The 25487-nt window shown below is 42.7% G+C and overlaps 2 protein-coding genes across 22 annotated transcripts in view; one reads left to right on the top strand and one right to left on the bottom strand.

The window, feature by feature from the left end:
- Positions 1–9504, bottom strand: part of ERC1 (ELKS/RAB6-interacting/CAST family member 1) — a 163253-nt gene extending 153749 nt beyond the window's left edge. For 2 of the 13 annotated variants that reach the window (XM_081209878.1, XM_081209877.1), the window contains exons 1-2: positions 9025–9334; positions 504–1323 (exon numbers count right to left, since the gene is read on the bottom strand). In XM_081209878.1, the coding sequence (XP_081066004.1) occupies positions 504–1172 (669 nt within the window). In that variant the 5' untranslated portion in view covers positions 1173–1323; positions 9025–9334. Of the gene's footprint in view, positions 1–503; positions 1324–8198; positions 8317–9024; positions 9335–9430 lie in introns of those variants that run through there. The other 11 variants (XM_081209879.1, XM_081209886.1, XM_081209874.1 and 8 more) reach the window with 11 other exon arrangements.
- A 148-nt stretch (positions 9505–9652) lies between these two features.
- On the top strand, positions 9653–25131 carry RAD52 (RAD52 homolog, DNA repair protein). 9 transcript variants are annotated; one of them, XM_081210379.1, is made up of 13 exons: positions 9938–10171; positions 12419–12482; positions 14771–14844; positions 15685–15786; positions 16617–16710; positions 17919–17986; positions 18895–19013; positions 19110–19185; positions 20605–20792; positions 21540–21673; positions 22826–22903; positions 23782–23997; positions 24398–25131. In XM_081210379.1, the coding sequence occupies exons 3-13, from the start codon at positions 14773–14775 to the stop codon at positions 24457–24459; spliced, it is 1209 nt and encodes a 402-aa protein (XP_081066505.1). In that variant the 5' UTR covers positions 9938–10171; positions 12419–12482; positions 14771–14772; the 3' UTR covers positions 24460–25131. The 9 variants fall into 9 exon arrangements, with proteins under 9 accessions (XP_081066504.1, XP_081066508.1, XP_081066509.1 ...); XM_081210378.1 differs by lacking the exons at positions 9938–10171; positions 12419–12482 and adding an exon at positions 9653–9884; XM_081210384.1 differs by lacking the exon at positions 17919–17986 and having other exon boundaries at positions 9936–10171.
- The last annotated feature ends 356 nt before the right edge of the window (positions 25132–25487 follow it).

The raw sequence follows: 25487 nt of genomic DNA on the forward strand, positions 1-25487 counted from the left end.
TAAATCTTCTGCTCACTTCCTTACAGAGAACACTCGAATTATACTGGATTGAGCTGGAATAGTGAACTGATGGGAAAGGACTGGATGCTCTCCCCCCACTTCACTGTTCTCTTATGCCAGCGGTGTCCAAGCTTTTTTCAAAGAGGGCCAGATGAGGGCCGACCAAAGAGCCAACCACAGTTGTTGAGCTTTTTTAAGGACTGAAGTTGCTGGGCTTTTTTTTTTTATGAGGTTGAAGTCGTTGAGACCGACGGCCCGGATTAGGCCCCCAAGACGGACTCTGGACATGCCTGTTAACATAGCTGCAATGTGGATACAAAATCTGAAACAGGAAAATCACTTTTCCATGTTCCATGGTGCTACTTGGAACTGAATATACTGACTCTAGATCAATAGAATAATTTGTCTCAAGTTCAAGACTGCCAAGGGAAATTCTCTGAAAAACATTCATTAAAACAATTGTATCTACCCTCCCCTTGCAGAATTCTCTTTAGATTACTAACCTGGTTTTCTTCCTGTACAACTCGATACTGTTCTTTCCAAATAGTTATTTTGGATGCCTCATCTTTCCTCAGGGCTCTTTCCTTCTTGAGTTCAGGACTCCAGAACGTCTTGATACTGTTCATGGAGGAGCTAAGTTTACTTTCTTTCACCTCTACATCCTTGCGTAGTAAATCATTTTCCCGCAACACTTCCTTGAGCTGCGTCTGCAGGTCCATTATAGTGTTGTCCCTCGCCTGGCGCAGTGAATGAGGCACTGTGGATGCCATGCTGACAGGAGGAAGATGATGATCTCCAAATGCTATAGTATCACTGGCAACCCCACTACTGGCAATGTTGGGGCTGCTGCCCATAGCAGTCATCCTAACACCGTAAGGCAGACGCCCCCCAGATCGTCCAAGAGTCATGGTGCTTTTAGGCGTGTCTGCACCCACGTTCTCATGGTCACTTAGGTACATAGGGCCCGAAGTGGCATAGGCAGCATTTAAGGATTGGATATTTTCCATAGAAAGAGTTTTGCCACTGCCACCCCCAGTACTACTTCCAGAACTGCCACCTGTGCTGTTGGTTCGACGATGGCCCAGCCGTGGCGATCGTGGCAGCCTTGGTGAACGCCCAGGACTCTGGCTACTTGGCTCAATTTTACCAACTGACCGAGCACTTCCATACATGATTGAATTTATGATACAAGGTAACCAGGTAAGGACGAGTTCCTCTGAAGTTTCTTGACTATAGTTTCTTGTCTACTTAAGGCCGATCACTGTTTATAGTAGGTACAAGCTTTCATTTCTGAAGACATAGTTTCTTGGAGCTGATCATCATCTGTAAGAGAAAGAAAGATATTCAGTTTCCATTCTCTAACAAGTGTTGGTTCCTTATTTTCTGTGAAGATTCAAACATGCAAATGGAAAAATGTCTCTTTGGTACTTCTGATTGCCCTTTCTGTTCATGCTCAACAATATGTTCAGGCTTCAAATTATGTGTTTGCCCCTTTGCAGTTGTGTGGTGGAATGTTACAGGGCACCATCTTATTCCAAGTGCTCTTTAATATCTATATGAAACTTCCGGGAGTGGTCATTAGGAGAATTGGGGCACCATGTCATGCCTCAGGAGAGATTGTGACCTGAATGCAATGGTGAGCTGGATGAGGACCAACAAACAGACTGAATCCTGGTGAAGGAGAGAATCGATGGGTGAGCAGCTCCCAGGTCTGCTGGTTCACCAGTTCTGGACAGAACTGCACCTGTTTCTTTGAAGAAACAGGTGCATAGTTTGGGGGTACTCCTAGATCCTTCTGGTGGCAAGGAATGCTTATTGGTATACCAACTATGCCCTTTCCTTACTACAGTTTGTATTTATTTTAAATTTATAACCTGCCCTCCTGCCTAAAGGAGCCCATGAACAGTCATAGGCAAAAAGGTTAGCATTATCCCTGCTAGTTGAAGGGAAATCTAGTGTTTAATATAACAAGTGGGATGGACTTACTCTTCAGCAGGTCTATAAAACATAATGCCCAGAATCTTAATAGATTCCCTGGGGTTCCCAATGCAGTCACACCTACCACACTGGTCATTACAACATCATCAAGGCAAGGAAGCAATGCTCTTAAAAGGGAAAAGGGCTGAGCTACCAATAGTTGCAAGTGCATTCTTTGACATTAGCCTCTCCCTTAAATTAGCAGCCAGGGTAAAAAGGTGTGGGGTGTGCAGTCTGTCTGACAGGCAGAGAAGGGTGTGGAATGGGTGGTAGTTGCTTAAGAAGCAGACATGGGTGACAGACATTTAGGCAAATAGGATGTAGGGGAAATAAGTTTGGGATGCAAGGGGGTTTGGGAGTGCAGGTAGGGTACCCCCCAGTGAATTAAGTTTGATAACTATGGGTCACACTGAGCTATGCAATCCCTGATTGTTTGGGCTTCCAATGTGTTGTGCTGGTGCCCTAACCAGTAGTGACTGCAAATCCACTTCGGCCCAGCCATGTCTTTACTTGCCCGACACCTGATGGGGTGGCCTCACTTAAAACACCTCACAAACCAAATAGAGAGGGCTGGTAGGCCTGATTCAGCTCATGGGTTGGAGATCTTCCTATCCCAAGAATAGGACATGGGAAAGTGGTTTAGCTTAGAAAGAGCTAGGAGTCACAGGGTATGCTCTGACTGCAAAGGGACAATTATGTTGGTAAATGGATTTTGGCAGACAAGATATGGATGAGTGGCATGCTAGAATTGGATGACAAGGGTCTCTATACTGACCCTTTCCACCATCAAAATCAGTTATTTTTCTGTGAAGAATTATGTCTGACATTTGTTGAAAGATGGCTGAAAAAGTGTGGAAGAGTTCATCACAAGGTCAGAACATCTGTTGACTGGGAAGAAAGGAATGACACTGATTGCATTGTCTCCAGGTACAGACAGACTGACGACTGACTGTTAAACCAATTAATAAGAAAACTACCAGGTATTCAGAATAGTAGTATCACAGTGTTCCACTAAAATTGAGAACATCACCAACTTCCTCTGGAAGTTCACCATACTTCCCCAGATTTTGTGTGGTAAAACTCGAGTTGTGCATGCTTTATACCAAGGATGTGGGGAGGGGGAAAGCATGTGGGGAAAGAGCAGGAGACCCCAAAAAGCCACATAGGCTCCTACTGTTTCAAGGAATTTAAAAAGGAAATTCAGTATTTCCATAATCTATCCTATTTTTAAAATCAGTGGCAAAAAAATAATAATGAATCACATCCTGACAGCAGCAACAAAACGAGTGGTGGGTGCCATACCATCTGCCATGATGAAATGGGGGTTGGGTGGGATCCCTAAATATATAATTACATAAGAGAATGAAAAATTATTCCATAGCAAAAAAGGGAGAAAAAAAATCTGGGACAACCATTTAGGTCCTCCCATCAGATTTGTAATATAATAGGGATGAAATTTTGATCGCTGCTTAAATGAATTGGCCCAATTCAGTAAAACTGACCCATTACAATAGGCAATACAATTCCAAATCTTTTCTTTTAAAAACCCCCCCAAAAAACCCCACCAAAAACTACACAGCAAGGATATAGACCAGGGAGAGTTGGGGAAGCCTTTTGGCTCAACAGGCCAGATCTTAATCAGTCCCCATTGCTGCCAAACATGTGACAGGTAGGCTGGAATGCGCTCAGTTCAAGCTCCAATAATCTGCAGTGGCTGGCTACACGTCTGAGTTCCTCATGGGGAACTCAGTGCAACTGACCTAGCTGGCTTGCTCTCACTGCAAATCAGCAATGTCACAATTCGAAGCACACTTTAAGGTTTCCAGTCACACACTGGCAGCCACACCTCCACACATTCCTCGCTGGACATCATAGATGAAAGGAGGTAGATGTGGTTTGGGGGAAACAGCCTCACAAGCCAAACTGGGAACTCTGTTGGGTCAGATTTAGACTGCCATTGCAATTCTTTATCTGCCTGATCAGAATGAAGTCTCAATATCCCATTGAGTTCAATGGGGCTTACATCCAGATAAGTGTGTAGAAGAATGGGGTCTAAGTTAGTGTTACTGAAATCAATGGGACAAGCTAGTCATGACTTAAGCCCCACTGAGCCACATCACTTTTACTTTTGTCACCACAGCTATATATTTCAACTGTCATAAAACAAAATAAGAGAGGTCATACCAACTTCTTAAGATCCACAAAACTAAATTAAAGAAGGGTTTTTTGGTTGTTGTTTTTTAATTCTTCCCTTGGATATATGTTGCAACAACATTTATAGAGTTGCTACATTTTGGTTCACATCATTCCAGGTCTCCCTACTTTACCAAGTATACACAGTGTTTGGAAGTTACAAGACTGCTATGTAAACTAGCTGAAACATAAGAATCTCTGCCCTCCTAACAATATATTTAAAGATGGAGAAGAAAAACATGGAACTACAGTCAGACATGGAACTGCCAACCCTGACAGAGGTGTTAGGAAGTGAGAGGATACAGTTCCTGCACAGAAATGCAAGTGTGACCTTTGCAATGCACACCACTTATTTAAATTCCAGGGCATGGTAACAGGTCCTTTAAACTGTCCTTCCAAATCCCAGTATCCACAGACCATAGAAAACAACTCTGAATGTCAGAACTATAGACGGAGTCACAACATTTTTCAAAAAAAATAAACCACCCTTGTAGTTTCCGAGAGAAAGCAGATTCACATGATATACAGTACTCTTCAACGGTTGATATGAGGAAGCAGACGGATTGGCAACCGCCCGTGTGCTGATAGATGTTCTACACATAAACTTACCACTGCAAGACAATGATAGGGACCAGATATATACCTCCAGGCCTCTCTGGTCCTCAGAACTCACAAGGCCATGTCCACTTATGGCTTGTTCTTTGCCCTCCTTTAGAGTAGCAGAAATGTGACCTGAAACTAGCATAATACCTCTTGCTTGTTACCCCTGACACAAGGCCCTTTGGCTGAAAGAAATCAGCACTCTGCTGTAAGACCTACAGAGCCATTTTCCCTCAAAGCTTAGCTCATTTTTCCCTGCAAAATAGCTTGACCTTCAATAAATTATCAGATTAAAACATCCCACAAAGCTTTCTATTTTCCCTCATGAGAAGAAATCAGAAGCTATCTCACTTGTCTTCCTTCTAAACCTTTACCAAATACTTACTGTATTTACTACTTATAGGAAGCAAAGATATTCAGGGACTGTTATGGCTGGGAACTTTTAATGTTTAGAAAGAGACTTGTGGGCAAATGGGCAAGAACAACAACAACAACAAAATGCTAGTGACCCTATCAGCATTTTCCGAAATATACAGGAGTAGCCAACATGGTGCCCTCCAGATATTGTCAGACTACAACCCCGATCAGCCCCAAGCAACATGGTCAATGATCAGGAATGAATGGGTATTATAGTCCAATAACTAGAGGACACCACACTGGTTACCCCATTATATGCTTTTAAACCTGGAGCAGTTGCTGTGGGCATCATGCAGTAGCTTCTTTCAATGCTCCATTCAAATGCATGCATAATTCCCACTTTTAAAAGCCACACTACTTGCAAGCAGTTCAAAAGCACGTCAAAGTGCAAGTAGATAAATAGGTACCGCTCTGGCGGGAAGGTAAACAGCATTTCCGTGCATTTGCCAGAAGCAGCTTAGTCATGCTGGCCACATGACCCGGAAGCTGTACGCCGGCTCCCTCGGCCAATAAAGTGAGATGAGCACCGCAACCCCAGAGTCGGCCACGACTGGACCTAATAGTCAGGGGTCCCTTTACCTTACTTGCAAGCAGTATGATTTTCTTCAACTCTCCCCAGATTTCCCACTCCTTCACACACACTTCACTGATTTATGCTCTGCAACTGGGATAAGTTTTTTAAGGAAACAAAATCAAATCATTAGAATCAGAGCTGGTAGAGGAGCAGTCTCCAGTCAAAAGATCATATCAGATGCAAACTACAGGAAACAGACAAAGCTGCCTTATACAGCTGATCTATCTAGATCAGTATTGTCTACATGGACTAGCAGTGGCCCCCTAGGATTTCAGATGGTGATATTGATGGCTGCTGCTGTGGACTGAACCTGGAGACCACTCTACATGAAAACCAGGTGCTCTACCATCCTATTTAGAGAGGCCTAGCCCCATTGCACACCCAACAGTTTTGGATTATACATGAGAATCAATTGTGGATAGCACTGGCCTAAGTTACAGAGTTTGTGCAAGGATTAAATCCTCATTCCCTCAAAGCACATCACAAAAAACTATCAGTGTTGTGCTCATTATTCAAACGTTCTGTGCACCTCCTGGAGTGGAGCTAGGAACACATTTGCATTAGCTCTAGATAACATGCCTGCCTTAAATCAGCCTTTGCCAATGTGATGCCCTCCAGATGTTTTCGACAACTCTGGTTGGCCCCAGCCAGCCCAGCTGGTGAAGGCTGACTTATACTATCCATCAGATGTTAGGTACATGAACTTAGGGCAGTTAATGATGCTTGGAAAATGGATTCTGACTTTCCTAACTCCTGAAACTGGTATTTGCTTGCTCTCAGGATGTGCACAAAAATACCATCTTAATTATGCCACTGTCAGCTTGTTCTTAAACACAATCAGGCAAGGCGTATTCAAACTAGACCTGTCACTTGATTCTTCTTTCCAGAGGCATTCTTGCTTCTTACTCACTATTTAAAAAATGGATTGCTGTGGGTGGAGAAGTCAAGTCTGTGTTGTGTAATGGATGAACATGCCTAAAAGCAAAGCACATCCCTGCAAAGCAATAACCAGACAAAAATAACAAAATACCAAAACCAGTACAGGAGAGGCTATCAGTGCATGTACCTTTATCAATTCCTAGCAGATACAAACTGAATGAACAGTATAATACTAATATACCAAAAATCACATTTAGGATGAGGAACACCAATGACATTATGACATAGGAGGGGGGAAATAAGCCACCCCTCCCTGTACTGACAGAACTCTGTACATGGGTTTCTCTGGCTCCCAAAGTCCAGAATATAACAGTTTTGCCCATTTATTATCTTTTTTAAAAAAATTAAATGTGTTTGTTGCTGTAGATGACTTTTTAACACCATGCTATTATTATTTTATTGGATCTTTAATTTTTAAAAATTTACACCTCTAATATTTTTTGCACTCTAGACTTCAGCCTCTAGAAATGTTTAGGCACCACAGTGTCTTCTATCATGAATAATCAAAACTAGTAATGTTCTTATGTTCTCTGCAAGATACAATCAATACAACTTTACAGAAAAATGGATTTGTTGTAAAAATATTTATGGCTTCATCACTCAAAAGCAGGGGCAGGAAATCATATCAAACCAACAGCTAAAACATTTTGGAATTTAAATTTAAAAATGTTATGTGCTATACAAAAGTAATTTTTTTTGTTCAGCAAACCATTAATAAATCAATAAAATATCAAAATGTTGTTTGCCAAAGGAAACACACTATATTTTTTTCCTAAAAACTATTCTAAATAGTTAAGTTATACCAGAGAAACATGCTATATTGACAACATCTAACTCAGATTGTGCAAAATCAAAGTGCTGAAATCTCTTTTGAGATTGCACTGACTGTAATTCTGCTTCATTTTAAAATGGTCCATTTAAAATACTCAGAAGCAGTTCATGTACAGCACAAAAATGATCTCAAGTGACAAGTTATGCCAAATGCTAGGCAATACTTCTTTTTAAGTTATGCCAAATGCTAGGCAATACTTCTTTTATTATATGATGATTAGGACAAACCCTGCAGACTATACACTTTCCTAACTAAGGGTGAATATTTCTAAATATGTGAAACAGCCACATACTGAGGTAGGTTAATAATTCATCTAGCCAATCTATTTTCAATGGCAACAACTCCTATACTTCAAAACAGATCTTTCCCAACCCATCTGAGAATTTTAAAAACAAAACTGAAGAAACTGTACTAGGGATCACCAATCCCAACCCCTGCAAGGAAATGCCATCTATTTCTGCTACCTCCACAGCATGAGCCCCATCCCATTATATTTGATGGAATTACCAGAACAAGGCAGAGTTTCACAATCCAATCAGAGTTAAAGACAAAATGGAATTATGAAAGATAAGCTACTGTTTAAAACTCTTGCTCATCTTATGCACAGGCTCCAGAAAATATTTTATTACTACACCATTCCAGTAAAGGACAAATTTGCCACCATACCAGAGATTTTTGATTTTCAGGTCCTGTACCTAGATGCATTGCATGCCAAATTCCTCAAGAAGGCTGCTTGCTTGCCATTCTTGCAATGCTTTGAACCATCAGCCCGCTCAAGGAAACAAAAAGCGAGCACCTTGTTACACTAATGGGCTGCCAGCCACAGAAAAAGATGATGATCGCATCCACCCCAAGGTTAACAGTTGCTAACATGAGGCAGTGAATATGAGAGTCGGCTACGAGACTACATGATCCACTGTGCATTTATCAAGCCACCTATCGAAGAGTAGCATCAGCTGTCAGGATGTGCAAAAGGGCTGCAGCGCCGGGCGAGAAGCCGCAACAATAGGTGCGCCCATGTCCGCAAATCCGTTTTGCTATCCTCCCCCTAACAAAAGAAAAAAATTATTTCACTGGCTGTTGCCGACGAGCCTGACAGGTGGGGCTCGTCTACCTCCCCGACGCCGCCTCATGCTAACGGGGTGGGGTCGAGGGAGAGGCCACGGTTCTGAGCAAGGCAGGGAGCCTCGGCAGAGCCAGTTTAGGGTGGGGGGCGGGGAAGAGGAGGCATCCTGGATGGAGCACCTTTTCCCGGAACGTGGATGCCCGGCTCGTGTGGAGGGGACGGGCCTCTCCCTCCCGCTTTCGTGGAGCAGCTGATAGGCCCCGGGTCAAGGGGTGCCAACTATGACCACACGCCCGGCAGAGGCAGGCGGGCAGGCCCCACCCGACCTTCCCCCCTTCCCTCAGCGACACAGACCCTCGTCGAGACCCTCATCTCGACCACCGTCGGCTTCACCCCACACGCCGCACACAGGCCCAGTTCTCTGACCTGCCTCCGGGTCGGCTGAGAGTCCCTGCCACTGTCTGTCAGCTGCTGTGGCGGCGGCGGCACCGAGCAGGCTGGTCTTCCTCCGCCCGCTGCTCCCCTCACGGCTGGCGCTCCGGCTCCTCCTCACCCGAGCGAGCAGCTCCCCGCCCGCGCCCCCGGCGCGAGGCGAACACCAAGCCCCGCCTCTCCCCTGGCGCGAGCCCTGCCTCCCCTCGCTCTTCGCCGGCGCGCGCGACACGCTTAAGACCTCTTCTTCCCTCACACGCCCGCCCCGCCCGCCTCACGCGACCATCGATGGGATCGATCGATTCACTCGTACTACACCCAGCATGCTCCGCTTACAAGCCTTCCCACTCGCCCCCCTCCCTCCCTCCCTCCCTCCGCCCGCCAACCACCACAAGCTCACCCGCTCACGACCCTCTTCTTGGCCCCTCCGCTCTCCGTAGCGCTTCGTGTCCCCGCCCACCTTCCCTGCCAGCCTTTCGGAAGCCAATCGCGTTAGTCGCGCGGCGGTCCCGCCTCCTGGCCAATAGGCGTTCGCCTGCCGAATATCGTTCCCGCCTCCCCTCGCCAATCCACGCCGCCTCTTCCCAGACACGTCCCAGATTCCTGGTCTGCCCCCCTGTCCCCCCTCCTCGCTGCCGCCACACACCACTGGCGGGGCCGCTCCAATTCTGACTCGCGCGGGCGCGCTACGTAGAGGCTCCTCCCACGGGCTTAGGGCGAGATATTGCGCAAGCGCGCCCGCCGCGGGCGGGAATTTTGCCTTCGTTCGCTTGCCGTAGCGGTGCCCCTGACTGAAGATTTGGTGCTGGGAGGAGGTTCTGCGGTGGCTGCCGTTGCCCGCCGTTTACGTGCAGGTAACTGGAGAGCGGAAGTCACCAAGTTGACACAAAAGAGTCGATCTCCCCGACTCCTTCAATGCGCACCTTTGCCCTTCCCTGCCCCCCGTAAGAGGCTCTCTCTCGTGCCTTCTTTCTGTCATAGACGCCCGAAATGGTAAAGCCGCGTTGATCAGGGCGAACCTTCGTTGGTGTTTCCGAGAGGAAAATCGTCTCACGGGGCCCCGGGAAATGTGGCCTCTTTGAGGGTGGGGTCGATTAATATTCGGCTCCACCGCGAGTTTGTGGGGTAGGGGGCTTAAGAGGTAACCCTGCTCTGCAAGTCAGTGCAAATACGTTTTTTTAAAAAAAATATTTATTTGTTTACAACCCGCCTTTTCTCCCCTGACAAGGACTCAAAGCGGCTTGCAGATAAAATAGGAACAGTTAAAAACATTGGGGGAGGGAAATCATTTAAAAAACAATTAAGCATAATTATAATTAAAGTTCCTCCCCTCTAGCGAAGTTTGCAACAATGATTAACAAATATATGCAACTCAACCAAATAAATCAATGTTAAAAACCCAGATCTATAAGGAATATAACTCTCTAATTTAAAAGTAGGTTTGTGGTAGGGATAATGTCCAGAGTTATATATGGTTGCAACCATTATGAAATTATCTCAGCTATGTATTCATGCATAATGCAGTGGTTTGACTTCACCCCTGGAGGCACACTCCATTGTCTCTCCAGACAGACAGATGCCAACAACTATGCATTTAGCTGAAGCCTCCCAAGAGGGAATTATGTAATCTTAATTATTCTCATAGCTAGTCTGTAGTATTCCTACTACTTAAGTTTATGGTAGTATATTATTACTTGGTTTGTTTAACTCCGGCGTTTCCGTGCGCTGCTCTGGTTCACCAGAAGTGGCATAGTCATGCTGGCCACGACCCGGAAGCTGTACGCCGGCTCCCTCGGCCAATAAAGCGAGATGAGCGCTGCAACCCCAGAGTCGGCCACTACTGGACCTAATGGTCAGGGGTCCCTTTACCTTGTTTAACTCTATTTAGCAGTGGTTAGACAGAATACCGGATATGTTATCTGAGCATTCTTGGCAATGAGTCTGAGATGAGTTGATGTATGAGTGGTTTTTGTCACTCCCAGACTGATGCAGCGAAGAGGTCTGCATCTGGCCCATTGCCCTCACATTTCATGGTTTTCTGCTGGCTACCTCTGCTGGAGATGTCATGGGCATAGGAGCCAACTCCTAGGGGCTGAGGTCCCTTTGACACTTCCCCCAACAAAATATTGTGAGGGGGCTAGCCCCCCAAGTTGATAGCCATTGCCATTCAAATGGTGTGTGTTTGCAATGTCTTGTGATCAGTTATGTGGGGTGCGGCTTACCTGCCCCCCCATATTTTATTCAAGTTGGCACCTTTGGTTGTGGGTGATAGCTTATGCATATTGTTTTTTGGGGGGCAGGGACATTGGAACACTTCTCAACAGGGTGACTTCTCTGCCAGCAGTGGGGTGGAGGTGGAAGATGGTGAACCACAGAGTTTCAATTGTTCTGTTAGTCTCATACCTTATCATACAAAAGATTCACCCGCATTAGCCAAACCTACAGCCAAAGATTAGAAAAGCACTGCAAGTGGCAGAAGTGAACCAAGTCATGAGCTATGGGGAAAAGAGAACACAGCTTTTCAGTTAATGGCTTCAACACTGCCTTTGTTTAAAATAATGCTATGGTTATCCCATAAGTAATATAACTGATGGCTTCTGCCTTAAAGAGTACCATGTTTCCCGTTAGACTGGTGACTTCTGAAATAATGACTACAGGAAATGCGAGTGTAAAGATACTGCGCTCCATCATAAATTTTCAGCCAACAGCTTTTATTAGTCAGTTCTGGGAAATGACCCAAGTGATTATTCAAGGAGCTTTTAAATTCCCATCAATAGGAAATCCTCAGCTAAAATTTTCTTATTGCAGAATATATTTATTTAACACAATTGTATACCTATTTTTCTTATATGAAAGCATTTTGCATAAGAATAAAAACATCTAAAGCAACATAATATAGAAGCATAACAACAATTCAGATTTGGTAGGCTTCATGGAAAATTTTCACAGCCTACCAATAAAATCTTAAACCCCCAGGTCATCATATTAATCTTAGCTGCCAACCCATAGATAAGCATTGTGTTTGATTTTACTTTGATTGCAAGGCACCTTGGGAAAAGGTGCACTACATATTTTAAATAAAATAATAAAACATGTTCAGTATGCCAGCACATAGTTTTGATCTATCTTTGGGATTTCTTCCAATCTTGTGGGTGGTTGCAGAGAAACTCCTCCTTGTTGCAGTTTGTTTCACTTGCTGTAGTGGGAATATGAGTAAGGCTTGATCTAATGATTACAGCCAACATAGGGATTCATGGGGATGGTTACTCCACAAAGCAAGCTGTGATTGTGTCAGCATATTGAATTGAAGCTGGAAGCTCACTGGTTACCTCTGCAGTTTGTTTAATATTTTGTAACCCATAGGTCCTCATCAGCAGTTTTCCCATAGGGCTGCTTTGAGATGGAAGTGAAGCATGACAGGCCAGGATCTCAGCCATTTACAATTTAAAGTGGTGTGTCATCAACCTCTTTTGCCACTAATTGAATGAATGGGCCAAATTACAGGTGACTGTTGATTTACACGGGGGTTACATTCCAAGCCAAATTGCATATACTCAAAACATTTTGGGTTCAGTTGTGGATGGGATTGCCAAAGCTTTTTTTCCTGAATGGCTGCCCCTTTTTAATTAAAAAAAAAATCTTTTTACCAAGCATGGAAAGCTGAATGCACACAAGTTAAATGCACACAAGTTACAAGTTACTTATAATGATAATTCTGAATGGGAAAATTTGTAGTAAAATTAACATCTTACCTGTATTTCTGTCATTTAATATGGTAAAAAGTTTTGACAAAAAGCCAAGGTGGTCTGTGAAAAGTTGTTGCATTTGGAATAATAAAGCTTGCAGAATGCTAAAAAAGCACATTTCGTAGTAAAAACAAAAAACTAAGGAAGCGGGGTTGACATTTCCAAAATTAAAAATGCTAGCACATTCTAATGATAGCTGTGATGTGTCACTGATGAGAGGAAAATGCTGGTGTTTAAGAGAATAGCAGTTGGCAGAAAAAGGAGAACACAAGAAGAGCATGCTGGATCAAGCCTGTCACCCATATGGTCCAAGCATTCTGTACTCAAAGTGGCCAACCAGATGTCTATGGGAAGCCCACAAGCACAGCAGCAGTCCCGTCCTGCATTTTCCAGCAGTACTGCCTCCAACTGCAGGTAGCATACATACATTAATTAGGGTTAGTGGTCACAGATAGCCTTATCCATTAACATTTTTTATCCGCTTTTAAAACCACCCAGGTTGGTGGCCATCAATGGCTTTTGGGCGCTGTGAAATACTTCCTTTTGTCTGTTCTGAATCTTCCAACTCAGTTTCATTGATGAGCTACAAGAAAATCACTAGGTTTTGTGTGATAATGTTCTAAAAATACGTTAATTACTTCAATATATGGGCTTTTCTTTACATTCTCACTTCCACGAATGGTATCTGTTTTAATACCTGTACAATTGGGTTACTTCAGGCAATTTTAAAAACTAGTAGTTAGGCATTACTAAATGGCACAGAAAGTGCATTTTCTAAGTGGTGCAAAAAATGGTGTTTCCCCATTTCTTCAGTATCGATAACTAAACCAATTCCTTTATCTATACAAAGCAGACAGTCTTCTTACTTATAGTCTTGTACCTTGAGTCTTTTCATGTTTAAAGCAGGTAACCTTTGCTGATTCTTGGAAACTTGAGCATATATGCCTGTTACAGACACACACACACGTGCGCGCACACACACACACACACACACACACACACACTAGCCCAGAGGTTTTGACTGTTTTCCATCAAAAGACTGCATTCCTTCATGGATAACCTTCCATTGGAGTGCAGAGCCAAAGCCACACAGATCCACACTCATACATCCACAGAAATCAACACATTTACACACGTTTTACCTCCAGTTCACACAAATTCAGGATAATTCTGCCTTGATAGCCACTGAAAGGGAGTTCTCTCTGTGCTCAGTGTGAAAACACAGCAAGCTGCTGATGGAGGAAGAGAGTTTTCTAACTGTCGTGAGCTGAACTCTAACCATGCTACTCTTCCCTCACTGCACAATTATTTCCTGCTGAGCAGTGCAGGCATATGAGGTTACAGACTTTCCAAGATCCCCCACAGTTAAACATCAGAAATTGCTGAGCAGCAGAGGATGCAGAGCTGCATAGGGGTTGGAGCTGAGAAGAGGGACAGGATCTAAGATGGGATGGCAACAAGACAGAAAGACAGGTTTCAAGGGTATCCCGGAGTGTATTTATCCCTTTATATATGCTCTTATATATCCATTCTTGTATTCACATCTCATGTAGAAGTGAATAGCTGTCATTTACTCCTTACTCCTATTTAGACACATAAAGAACATTTGGGGGGTGTAAGAGCAAAACCTGTTTGATACTCCTGCTACTGAGAGCCAGTGTGGTGGCCAAAGTATTGAAGCCTCAGCTTCAGGATCTGTCCTTCCAGTGAGCACTCAGGGCTGATTTCCTTAAGAATGGATTGGTTTGATCTTCTTGCAGTCCATGGGACTCTCAAGAGTCTCCTCCAGCACCATAATTCAAAAGCATCAATTCTTCGGCGATCAGCCTTCTTTATGGTCCAGCTCTCACTTCCGTACATCACTACTGGAAAAAACCATAACTTTAACGTAATATGATTATTTCGAACTATATGGTCTTGATTATTAAAAAAATTGGTAAATAACTGTTTCTATTTTGATCATATATATTGACGTTCGTATTACTTACTTTTAGGAATGTCTGGAACAGAACTGACAAGAAATGGAATCAGCAGCAGCAATGCTAACTCCAGTATGTGGTTTGGACAGGTCAGTTTACCATCACCTTCAGATTTGTGTGAGATTTTCTGGTGGGGCTTCAATGCAAAATCTACTATGGATAACGGCCCAGTTGAGACATAATGGGAAACCATGGCTTCAAAGTATGTGAGTGAATCTGCACAAACCTTGGTTTATTATGCTTCCTACCCTGGGCATAGAGAAGGGGTTAGATGCTTCTTTTAAATAAACCACAGTTCCCTGTTACGTCCAAACTTGGGGAACTGTAGTTGATTTAAGCTCTACATAGACAGAAGAAACATGGATCAAATCCAAAATATGGTACAAAGCCATCTTTATGAAAAGATCCCAATGTGTTTTGAATGTAAAAAGTACTCCTTTTTAGAGCAGAAAGCAGATTTGTTTTTGTATAAAAACCATTTCCCTAGAGAGTAGCTGAAAATCTGTTGCGATACTCTTAATATTTCTTTGCACTCTTTTTGCTATTGTTTAGCTCACACTACAACGCAAGAGTTATTATTTACTATTTAATTCAGTTGGTGTTTGGTGACAAGTGTTGGGAAAATATATACCAGCTGAGATTTCTTTCTGATTTGGCTGAATTATACTTAAGAGCGCTCAGAGGAGAACTGGGGGGAACTCATGCAACAGAGTAGTTACCATTTTAAGCAATTCATGGTATTATCATAATGAAGGAGCTACCCTGTGAGGTACAATGTTTCCTTTTGGATATAGCTTTCAGAGTATAACTAGATTAAGAGTTCTTATGGAGGATGGGACTGATTGAACTAAATCAGTTGCAAGAAAGGGGGAGAAATTAGTTACGAATATGCTAGATCTTTTCATGATTGTGTGTGTGGTTTGCTTAAGTGTCAGTATACAGCAGATGAGTACCAGGCCGTCCAGGCTGCCCTGCGACAGAGATTGGGCCCAGAATACATCAGTAGCCGGCAAGCTGGAGGAGGACAGAAGGTACAAAAGTGTGTACACAGTTTTTATTTACTTGATATTGAAAATTACCCATTGCCTGTTGGTAGTGCATATTTCCCTGAATCCTTTTGGGCAGCAGTTTCCTATGCCCTTGCTTTCTCAGGAGGAGCACCATAGTGTAGGGCAGGGGTGGCCAACTCCCAAGAGACTGCGATCTACTCACAGAATTAAAAACTGGCAATGATCTACCCCCATTCAGGTCAAAGTTGTTGAGCTTTTTAGGGAGGAGGAAAGCCACGGTTTTTGAGAATTCAAGCCTAAGCTCAAAGGGAGGGGGTGGGGCCGGATTCTATTTTACCAACACTAAGGAAAGGGACCCAGTGTTCAACCACAATCTACCAGAACCTCTCGGGGATCTACCAGTGAATCGCGATCAACCTGTTGGACATACCTGGTGTAGGGTTATCTGCAACTGGTGCTTGCTGAATGCTGCAATCTTCCAAGTCAGAGGCCACAGAGGTGTCAGCATTTGTTAATGATAGTACTTTCTGGCTCTCCAGTTTGGGAAGGTGGACAGCGCTGGCCCACTACCTTTCCTCAAAGTGGCTCTCCCATTGCTGGCTAGGGATTTAAAGAAATAAGTGCAGTACAGGACAGACCTGGGGTATAGAATTCTTTTCACATGTAATTTAATAAATTCTTATCAATTTAATATCTCAAACTCAGAACAATTATTTTTAATTTTGGTTAGCTGTTTGGTACTGTAATGTGGAACACTCTTGCAAGTAGATGTAGCTTCTGCAATAATTTAATGAGATTAAGACTGACTAAGAAGGATTTTTGACACTTTTGTCCTTTCTTTCTACTTTCAGGTTTGCTACATTGAAGGGCACAGAGTCATCAGTCTGGCCAATGAGATGTTTGGCTACAATGGCTGGGCTCATTCTGTCACTCAGCAGAATGTCGGTGAGAACCAATTTTAAGCTTCTTCCAGCTGCTTCATGCTGCAGGTTCTATAAGTTATCAAAAGTTTAGTCGTGTCCAACTCTTCGTGACCCCATGGACCAGAGCACGCCAGGCACTTCTGTCTTCCACTGTCCACACTGAACCTACAAATGTTTAATTATCGATTCTCAGCACATATTCAGTTCGTCAAGAGGATAGAGTCATAGAGATTTACAAAATAAAGACCAGTTCCTAGGGAAGCTGATTCTGTCATCTTGAATGTGATTCAGATTATCAGAAGCTGAAATTCCTCATAGAATATTACTACTAATGAAATTGTTTGATTTAAAAATATTTTTAAAAGCTGATGGGAAACGTTATGACTTGATTAAGGCAGCCTAAAACTGCATTACTATTTTCTGCAGCTGCGTCACACTGCTGACTCAATGTGACTCTCTGTCCATTTGGGTTTTTTTGTTTCCCCCACCTCCCCCAAGTGCAGGATTTAGCATTTGCCTCTGTTGAATTTCATATTGTAAGAATGGGGAGCTAGGCCAAAGCTACCAAGTTCATTCTGAATTTTACTCGTGTTTGCTAAGGCATTAGTGATCTATCTCAGCTTTGTGTCTTCTGCAAATAGGTTAGCATTCCCTCCACACCTTCATTTAAATCACTGATCAAATGTTGAAGAGTCCCAGAGCCTTACATCACCTCACTAAATTCATTCATCCAGTTTAATGAGAACCCATTGATGAACACCCTTCTGAGTATGGCTTCCAACCAGCTCTGAATCCAGCATTATTTATCAGTACACATTCAACAAGTCTGCTAATAAAACATCATGATCTTTGTCAAATGCTTTGCTGAAATAAAAATAAATGGGGTCCACAGCATTCCCACAGTTCACTAAGGTCAATAATGCAGTAATGTCTTAAGGGTAATTTTCAGGTCTATATACTCTTTTATCTGAACATTATCCTCAGAAGCCTCTAGTTCAGAAACCAACATTCTGCTTGGGAAATATCTCTGTATTCTTTCTAGTTAATTTCTTTGACAAACATTTGCATCCATGCCAATAGTGTTGTGACCATATTCTAAATTCCCTATATTTTCTCCTACATCTTTTTACGACTGCCTAGCTACCAGTGCACAGTAATGATAGGCAGACCAATCATCTGGCTCCCTATGTTAGACTAAATGTTTTTGTTTTTTGTTTCTGCACTTCACAGATTTTGTGGATCTCAATAATGGCAAATTCTATGTGGGGGTCTGTGCCTTTGTGAAAGTCCAACTTAAGGTAAATGGGATCGGGAGATACAGTGGTGCCTCGCAAGACGAAAAGAATCAGTTCTGTGATTCTCTTCGTCTAGCGGTTTTTTTCATCTTGCGAAGCAAGCCCATTGAAGGATTAGCGGATTAGCGCTATTAGAGGCTTTTAGAGGCTTCTAGCGGCTTATCTGCTGATCGGATCAGCTGATAAGCGGCTTAGTGCTATTAGCGGCTTTTAGCTGCTTTTAGCGGCTTATCTGCTGATCGGATCAGCTGATAAGCGGCTTAGCGGCTTAGAAAAGGGGGGAGGGGGAAAAAAACAGCAGGAACTCGCAAGACATTGTCGTCTTGCGAACCAAGCCCATAGGAGATTCGTTTTGCGAAGCACCTCCAAAACGGAAAACTCTTTCGTCTAGCGAGTTTTCCGTCTTGCGAGGCATTCGTCTTGCGGGGCACCACTGTATGTTGGTGGTGCTGGTTCTTCAGAGCCATGAAAGTAAAGTGAACAGTATGCAAAAGGTACATAATAATATGGCTGTTGGTGTTACTTCCTGTCGATCAAAAATGCTTATTTATTAGACCCGTTACTGGTCAAAACACACACCTGTTTTTTTAAGATGAAATAAAATACTGTAGGAAAAAATCCTGACTTACGCATTTGCTTTTAAACAGTGACAAGTCTTAAACTGCAATGCATGTATCCAAATGCTGTTGGTTTCCATTTTTTAGGATGTATTTGGCAGAAGATTGGAATACTTTGAACTAGCATAATATTTCAGGCTTGATTGACACGTGAGTCCCCTGTAGACTCCAGAAAAACTGAATGTACTGCAGTGCCTGCTTAAGCTGCTTTTGCCACAAAGCAAGGTTCATTAGGATGATTATAGTCAAACCCAAATGGCCATTTTGTTTTTCTTGCGTATTCTTAAATTGCAGGACGGCTCATACCATGAAGATGTTGGCTATGGAGTAAGTGAAGGCTTGAAGTCCAAGGCCTTGTCCCTAGAAAAAGCAAGGAAGGAAGCTGTTACAGATGGACTGAAGAGGGCACTGAAGTAAGTGGCAATCAACAGAAGACATTTTGCTAGCTCGAAAGCAATGAAAAGGGGGAACTGTGTTCTAAAAGACGACTAACTCTCGTCCTTTCTCAGGTGCTTTGGTAATGCTCTTGGGAACTGCATCCTGGACAAAGACTACTTGCGATCAGTGAATAAGCTTCCTCGCCAGGTGTGTTACTTGGGACTTCCAAAAACTAGAATTCTGCAGTAAACATGCCAAATTCTGCTTTGAGTATAGATAATACAGACAAGAAAGGCTCCATTCTTTATTCTGCCATGCAACAGTACATTCTTCTTGAATAGGTAATTTCATTGCCTGGATATTCCAGTTGAAAATTCTTATGGTTATTTTCTGATGCACCATATCTCTACAGTGTGTTGCTTTGCTGACACTTTTTCTGCTTCAAAACACTCAATAATTTTTCATGTGTGTGTGTTTTCACTTTCCAGTCAGAGCTGTTCAGGAGCAAGCAGAAAATTATAGTACCTTCCAATGAACACTGAAAATCAGAGCTTACTATGTTGTTCTTTTTTATATGGGACAGTCCAGCTCCCATCTTCTTGTAATTCTTATTGCACCATTTCTCCCCTCACAGTGATCTCTTTCTAAAGTAGCTAGCTTGTCTTGCAGCATTGTTACATTATTTTCTGAGCAGATTCCCAGGGATTCGTTATTTTTAATAGCGAAATGCCAAAATGCATTTTTCTTAGGATAGATGCCCTTAAGCCTGTTTTCACAAGGACGAATGGCCAACGAATGAATCCGAGCCCCATTTGGGCTGGGCATAGAGGGGGCCTGGATCAGTTGCATGTGCCCAAGATGTTTGCTGATGCAGTAGTAGCCCTACCAGTCTATAAAGCCTTACTGGTTTGGATTGCTCTCTAAACCATTCAATTAAGTATATCTTAGATGTTATATCCTTTTTTCAGAAAAGGGTCCTTATCTTCTCTTGCCTCAAAACAGCTTCATCTCCAGTCATCATTACTAACTGGGCTCTTCTACAACCACCCCACCCCAGTGAATCATCATTTAAGATGCTGCATTCTGGTCGACCCATCCTTCACACATCTACAGTATTCCTTGCTGACTGCAGCCCATAGTGTGTGTCACCTAAATTGGCATTCCATCAAAGAAGGCAGAGTATGCCCTTGGCTGTGATGGATTGAAAGCTGCAGATAGGCTGAAATTGTCGTGTTTACTGATTTCTACAGCATTCCCAGGCTGTTAATCTGCAGTTTTCTTCATTTGTTCTTTCTACATCTGTTTTAAAATAACTCCTAGGTTGCTTTAAGAGGGGGGGGAATCAACATCACAGAGAGTTGCAAGGAAACAAAGCTGATCCACAAAGTACATGTTGACAGAGTTGGTGTTGATTACTAAACATGACAAATCTCCACTAAGTTAGAGAAATAACCACATTGGTTGAGTTCATAGCACCAGGCCGAAACTTGGTTGTGAACAGGCAAAGCATTCCAGGAAAGCAATTTGTCTCCTGGGCAACATGACAGATGAGTCTGTGAAATGTTTCCATTACATTCTGAAGTTTTGTAGCTACTGAAAGGCTGTTTGTTTTATTCCTGTTCCTAGATGCCTCCAGATTTTGATTTGAGCAATGCTAAAAGACAGGATTTTGAGCCTGCTATAGAAAAGGCAAGATACAATAGCTGCTTGAAGAAGACAAGCAAAGACCACCAGCAGTTTTCTATAGCGACTCCTGTCAAAACTGAGCAGTTAGAATCTTCTTTGAGTACTTCTGAACAAGATCAGCAAAGCAGGTGGGAGATCTAATACACTAGATCCGTAAGCTTATACAGTAAGCCCGCAACTTATGCACATTTAACTTGTGCCTATTCAGCTTTACTCGCTTGGCAAAAATAAATAAAAGCAATGAAAAAGAGAGTGGCTGGCTGGTTGGGGCAAAAAAGACTTTGGTAATCCCACCCACTATAAACTAGTGTTCATTCACTGAGATGGCAGGAGAAAGACTGGTTTGTGAGAAGTACCTCCTAGTATAACCTTAGGCCAAATCTTGTAGGATAAAGCCTTCTTCCTTTATGGACCACTGGATGCATGTAAGTAGACAGAATAGGAAATCTGAGGCAAGGGAAGATCTGTAGTTGAATAATTTATGCAAATTATAGTGGTACCTCTGGTTAAGTACTTAATTCGTTCCAGAGGTCTGATCTTAACCTGAAACTGTTCTTAACCTGAAGCACCACTTTAGCTAATGGGGCCTCCTGCTGCTGCCGCACAGCCGGAGCACAATTTCTGTTCTCATTCTGAAGCAAAGTTCTTAACCTGAGGTACTATATCTGGGTTAGCGGAGTCTGTAACCTGAAGCGTATGTAACCCGAGGTACTACTGTACAAGTGAATGTAGTTACACAGCGTGGGCTATTGCCATATATGCTAAAGTGTCATCCCCCATCCCCCACCCTGGTTATATTGTCTACTCTGAACAAGTATGGTTATGAAATAGGGAATTTAGTGGTAACATTCCCTTCTTCCTGTATTCTCTGGTAGTGAGGTCTCACTGTGTGATGCAACATACCACCGGAAGTTGCGGCAGAAACAACTTCAGCAGCAGTTCAGACAGCAGATGCAGAAGAAACAGCAAATCCAGTCAACTACTCCAGCTTGTGAACCTAGAGGTCAAGGTAAAATGCTAGTTAGAACCTGTATCCGCTGCACTGCAAAGAAGCTCAGAATGGGCAGATGAAGTGCCAAAGTAACAGGGCCAATTATTTCCTGCTGTGTTAACTGTGTCAATGTAAGAGTTGAAAGTGAGATGTTAAACAAGTGTGTTTTCCCTGGATATGACTCTCTTTAAAGAGGTCAAAGTGAGGGCTTAACCCAAACTTTAATCTGCTGCTGCAGCTGCTTTGACTAGCATCTGAGGGGTTTTTTTTACATTTTTGAAACTATCTCATTTGACTGGTTTTTTATCCATTCATTAATTTTTATGCAGTGCTGCATTTTTAGAGATTGAATTTTCCTGGCAAAATAAATGGCAGCAGAAACTTTTCTGTCCCATGTTGCTGAATGTGTTAAAGAAGATATTTCCTTCCAATGCTGGTGTCAACTTTTGTTTGTTAAGTAGTTATGTCTCACTTCATCTAGCATTGTGAAAAAGGCACCTATTATTGTAGGTTTCATAAAATGTAGATATAATTATTTAATCCATCAGTTAACTCAAATCAACAAAAAATTATATAATCAGCAGGCAGACCTAATATATTTTTGAAAAATAGTGCCTTGACCCAACCTATAAAAGTAGCAATATTAATAAAACCCATTAATAAGGTGATTGTCAGATTAGGGACTTGTTTTAATGTTGGTGTTTGTAAACCCAATTCATCTGTAAGCCCCAACTAAGATGGCAGAACAGTGCAGCAGTCAGATTTGTGATGGAGATGGGGAGAACAGCTGGTATATCATTCTGGGTCCAGGCTAGGTTAGAGCATATTAATAACACCACCTATCTGTTGTTATTAATAGTTGAAATAACCATCTTTCTCCATATTGAGCCAAATTCAGATAAGTTGGCATTCCTTGGACGAAATGGAAATTAATAGCTTATTCATGCTGGGTCATTTAGGCAAGTCCTTTTTTGTCCCTATGATGTGGGACAGCTCTTGTGAAGAATATTATTTGTTCCATTATCAATAAAGCCCAAACCACCACTATCCTGTCTCTCCCCCACCCTCCACCAGCCTAGGAAGACAGCTTATGCATTATTTCTATGCAAGTAGTCTAAATCCAGAGAAATATGTACTCTTCCACTAACATTAAGCTTCTCTTTTGTCCAGAAGCATGTGCTCTTCCTGCTATTAAGCACAGCACTTCAGCACAGCTGGAACCAGCTGTGGAAGAGGAGTTCCTTGCAGGTGGGTGAGGGTTGTTGGTTCTTTTAGGTATTTTATACCATGGGTCACAAATAAGAATCTCAGGGTCATGGGTTCGAGTCCCATGTTGGGCAAAAGATTCCTGCATTGTCAGGGGTTGGACTAGATGACCCTTGTGGTCCTTTGCAACTCTGATTCTATGATTGTTCAGTTACAACAGCCAAGTCCTTAAAACCTGTTCAAAAGCAGAAAACAAAATGCACCACCTCTGGGGAGGAGATCCATGGTGACTGGTCTGCCACTGGAAAACCCCCATCTCTTGTGCCCACCAGACTTGGAAGTCCTTACCAGCAGATCTGCAGGAAGAGCCTCTGCAGTTTATCTTACTATCTGGTCCCAAGTCATTTACAGCTTTAAACATTAGCTCCCCAAATGCAGTAGGAACCAGTCCAGCTGATAAAGTCAGTGTTACATGCTCTGATCCGTTGGCTCCCATGAGCAACTGGTAGCCACATTCTATAAGAACTACAGCTTCCAAAAACAGCCCCACACAGTGTGCATTTTAGTAAGTCTTGCTGTAACTTAATGCCTCAGGTTGGTTCACATTCTTGCAGCATTTCAGGCAACAGTTGGTGCAGGACACATGAAAAAGAAATGTGCATCCTTTTTCTAGATTCTCCTTCCTCCATCTGAGAGGAGAAACGGATGGAGGCCCTTTGTAAGGCAAAATCAGTGGGCACAGAAGAAGCAAGCACCCCCGGTGTGTTCCTATGTCATTGCAAAACCCAAGCTTGGGATTTTGTGTTTGCTGACACAATGTCTAGTTCCACCCTGTTACAGTTTTAACCCAGTGGCAGTCAAGACGTGGAACGGAATGGTCAGCAGCTGACCCTTCACTGTTAATGTTCCATTTCTTCCAGATGACCCTGAGCTTTGGGACTTACCTCTGGAGGCCACGGACCTTAGTGTTACCAATCACAGCACGGCAGCTGGGCCAGCCCAACACCCAGGCACACCTTGTGGGCAGTATGTCATGATGACACGCAGCAGAACGCCACAAAAAATAAATAACCAGAGGCCCTGTGCAAAACCTGCACTGCAGCATCCCTCTACTAGCCCTCGACCTCACATATCAGGTAAGTTTAAGAGGTGGAGAAGCAAATGTAGACAGCAGCAGAAACTGGGTAATATAGGGTGGTGGTTTGTCAACAATGGGGCAAGCATGTATATCTATTTTAGCTTAGCACACTCAAATTGCAAATCATCTACGCTACCTCTGAATCTTGCGGTGCCCAGCAACGAGCGGTGAAAGATTTCTTGCTACTTTTTTGGTGTTTTCGGTCTCAAAGCCTCCTCCAAGATTTTGGCAACTTGTGTCGAAGTAAAGGTGTTTTAAGATGCAGTTCTAAGTTCAGGCTTTGCAAACTGTTCGGAGAAATGGTCTCTTGAAGAGAGAGGACAAAAGTAGGTAATATCTCAGTTGTGTAAGAGACTTGTAAAGAAAGTTCTCCTACATACAATTGTTTCCTGTTTTAGCTGAATGCAGCCCATACAGGCGGAGCCAAGGGATGAAGAAGAGAAGGCTGGAGCCTGCATAACAGAAGATGAATGACTTGACTGTGGTGCTTTATCTGTTCAGGTTTCAGAACGCAATTTGCACTCGGAAGTTTCAGAATGGAGAATATTCTTCAGATCTCACTATATCAAGCACTAAACAGGAAAAAAGTTGTGCTCATGATTTTTCAGAATTTGAAAGTTTTAAACATTGCTTTCCATCAACTGTATCTTCAGAAAAGAATATCAGTATTTTTCTCCATTAAGATTAACAGATGTAACTCCATATCCAAAAACAAAACATTGCTTTATTCTTAACTCCCTTTATTGTAATAGGAAGGAATCCATTTTAACAAGGCTGCATCTTGTAAAGCAAGGCAAACTATTTTTGTACTATTTGCCCTTTCCTAAGGAAAAAAATAGAACCAAAGCTGAAGGAATGTAACAGCATTTTAAAAATGTACTCTGAAACAAGTTTTGTGTAACAGTAATAGTAATTTACTTTTGTGGAATGAAAAGTTTTTTAAGGCTAGGATGCCAGTGTGCTAATTATACAATGTGAATCCTGCTTATTAAAGTGGTTAAATTAAAGCTTTTCATTCAGAAAAGCTGTGAGATTTGATGTCCCACTGTATGAAGACTGGAGCCAGCCACACATACAGTTTTATCATATTTCCCTTGTTCTCTTTCAAATAAAGAAAAATGTTGGAGGCTAATAGTTGGACACGAAGCTTACTAAAGAGGTTTGGAATTGATATACAGGCAACGGCCATTTTGTATGCATCCAATTGATGTGTGACCGCTAATGCCTGGCTCCTTTTGGACCCGGAATGGGGCGGCCTATGAATGTTCTGCTGGCGCTTGTGTGGGCCACGACTGGAATCACTGTGCAAAATGGTTGCTGCCTAGGTTGAATCTTCCTACTTAGAACCAGTCAAGAGTAAAGGAAAGATGCTGTATTTTGGCATATACAGTTTATAAGTTATATATGTGGCTGGAGGACTTCTCTGGGTAATTAGGACTATCATTTTTTCTGCAGTGTGTTTTGGTAAAAGCAAATTATTTAAATTTA

The sequence above is a fragment of the Podarcis bocagei genome (genome assembly GCF_964188305.1).
Source record: "Podarcis bocagei genome assembly, chromosome: 10".
NCBI lineage: Eukaryota > Metazoa > Chordata > Lepidosauria > Squamata > Lacertidae > Podarcis > Podarcis bocagei.

Excerpts from the sequence above, each read along its gene's own strand:
- RAD52 (XM_081210378.1), top strand. The coding sequence starts at position 14,773 with ATGTCTGGAACAGAACTGACAAGAAATGGAATCAGCAGCAGCAATGCT. Across the intron at positions 15,787-16,616 it reads AAGCTGGAGGAGGACAGAAG|GTTTGCTACATTGAAGGGCA; the intron begins GTACAAAAGTGT and ends TTCTACTTTCAG. Across the intron at positions 21,674-22,825 it reads TTGTGAACCTAGAGGTCAAG|AAGCATGTGCTCTTCCTGCT; the intron begins GTAAAATGCTAG and ends TCTTTTGTCCAG.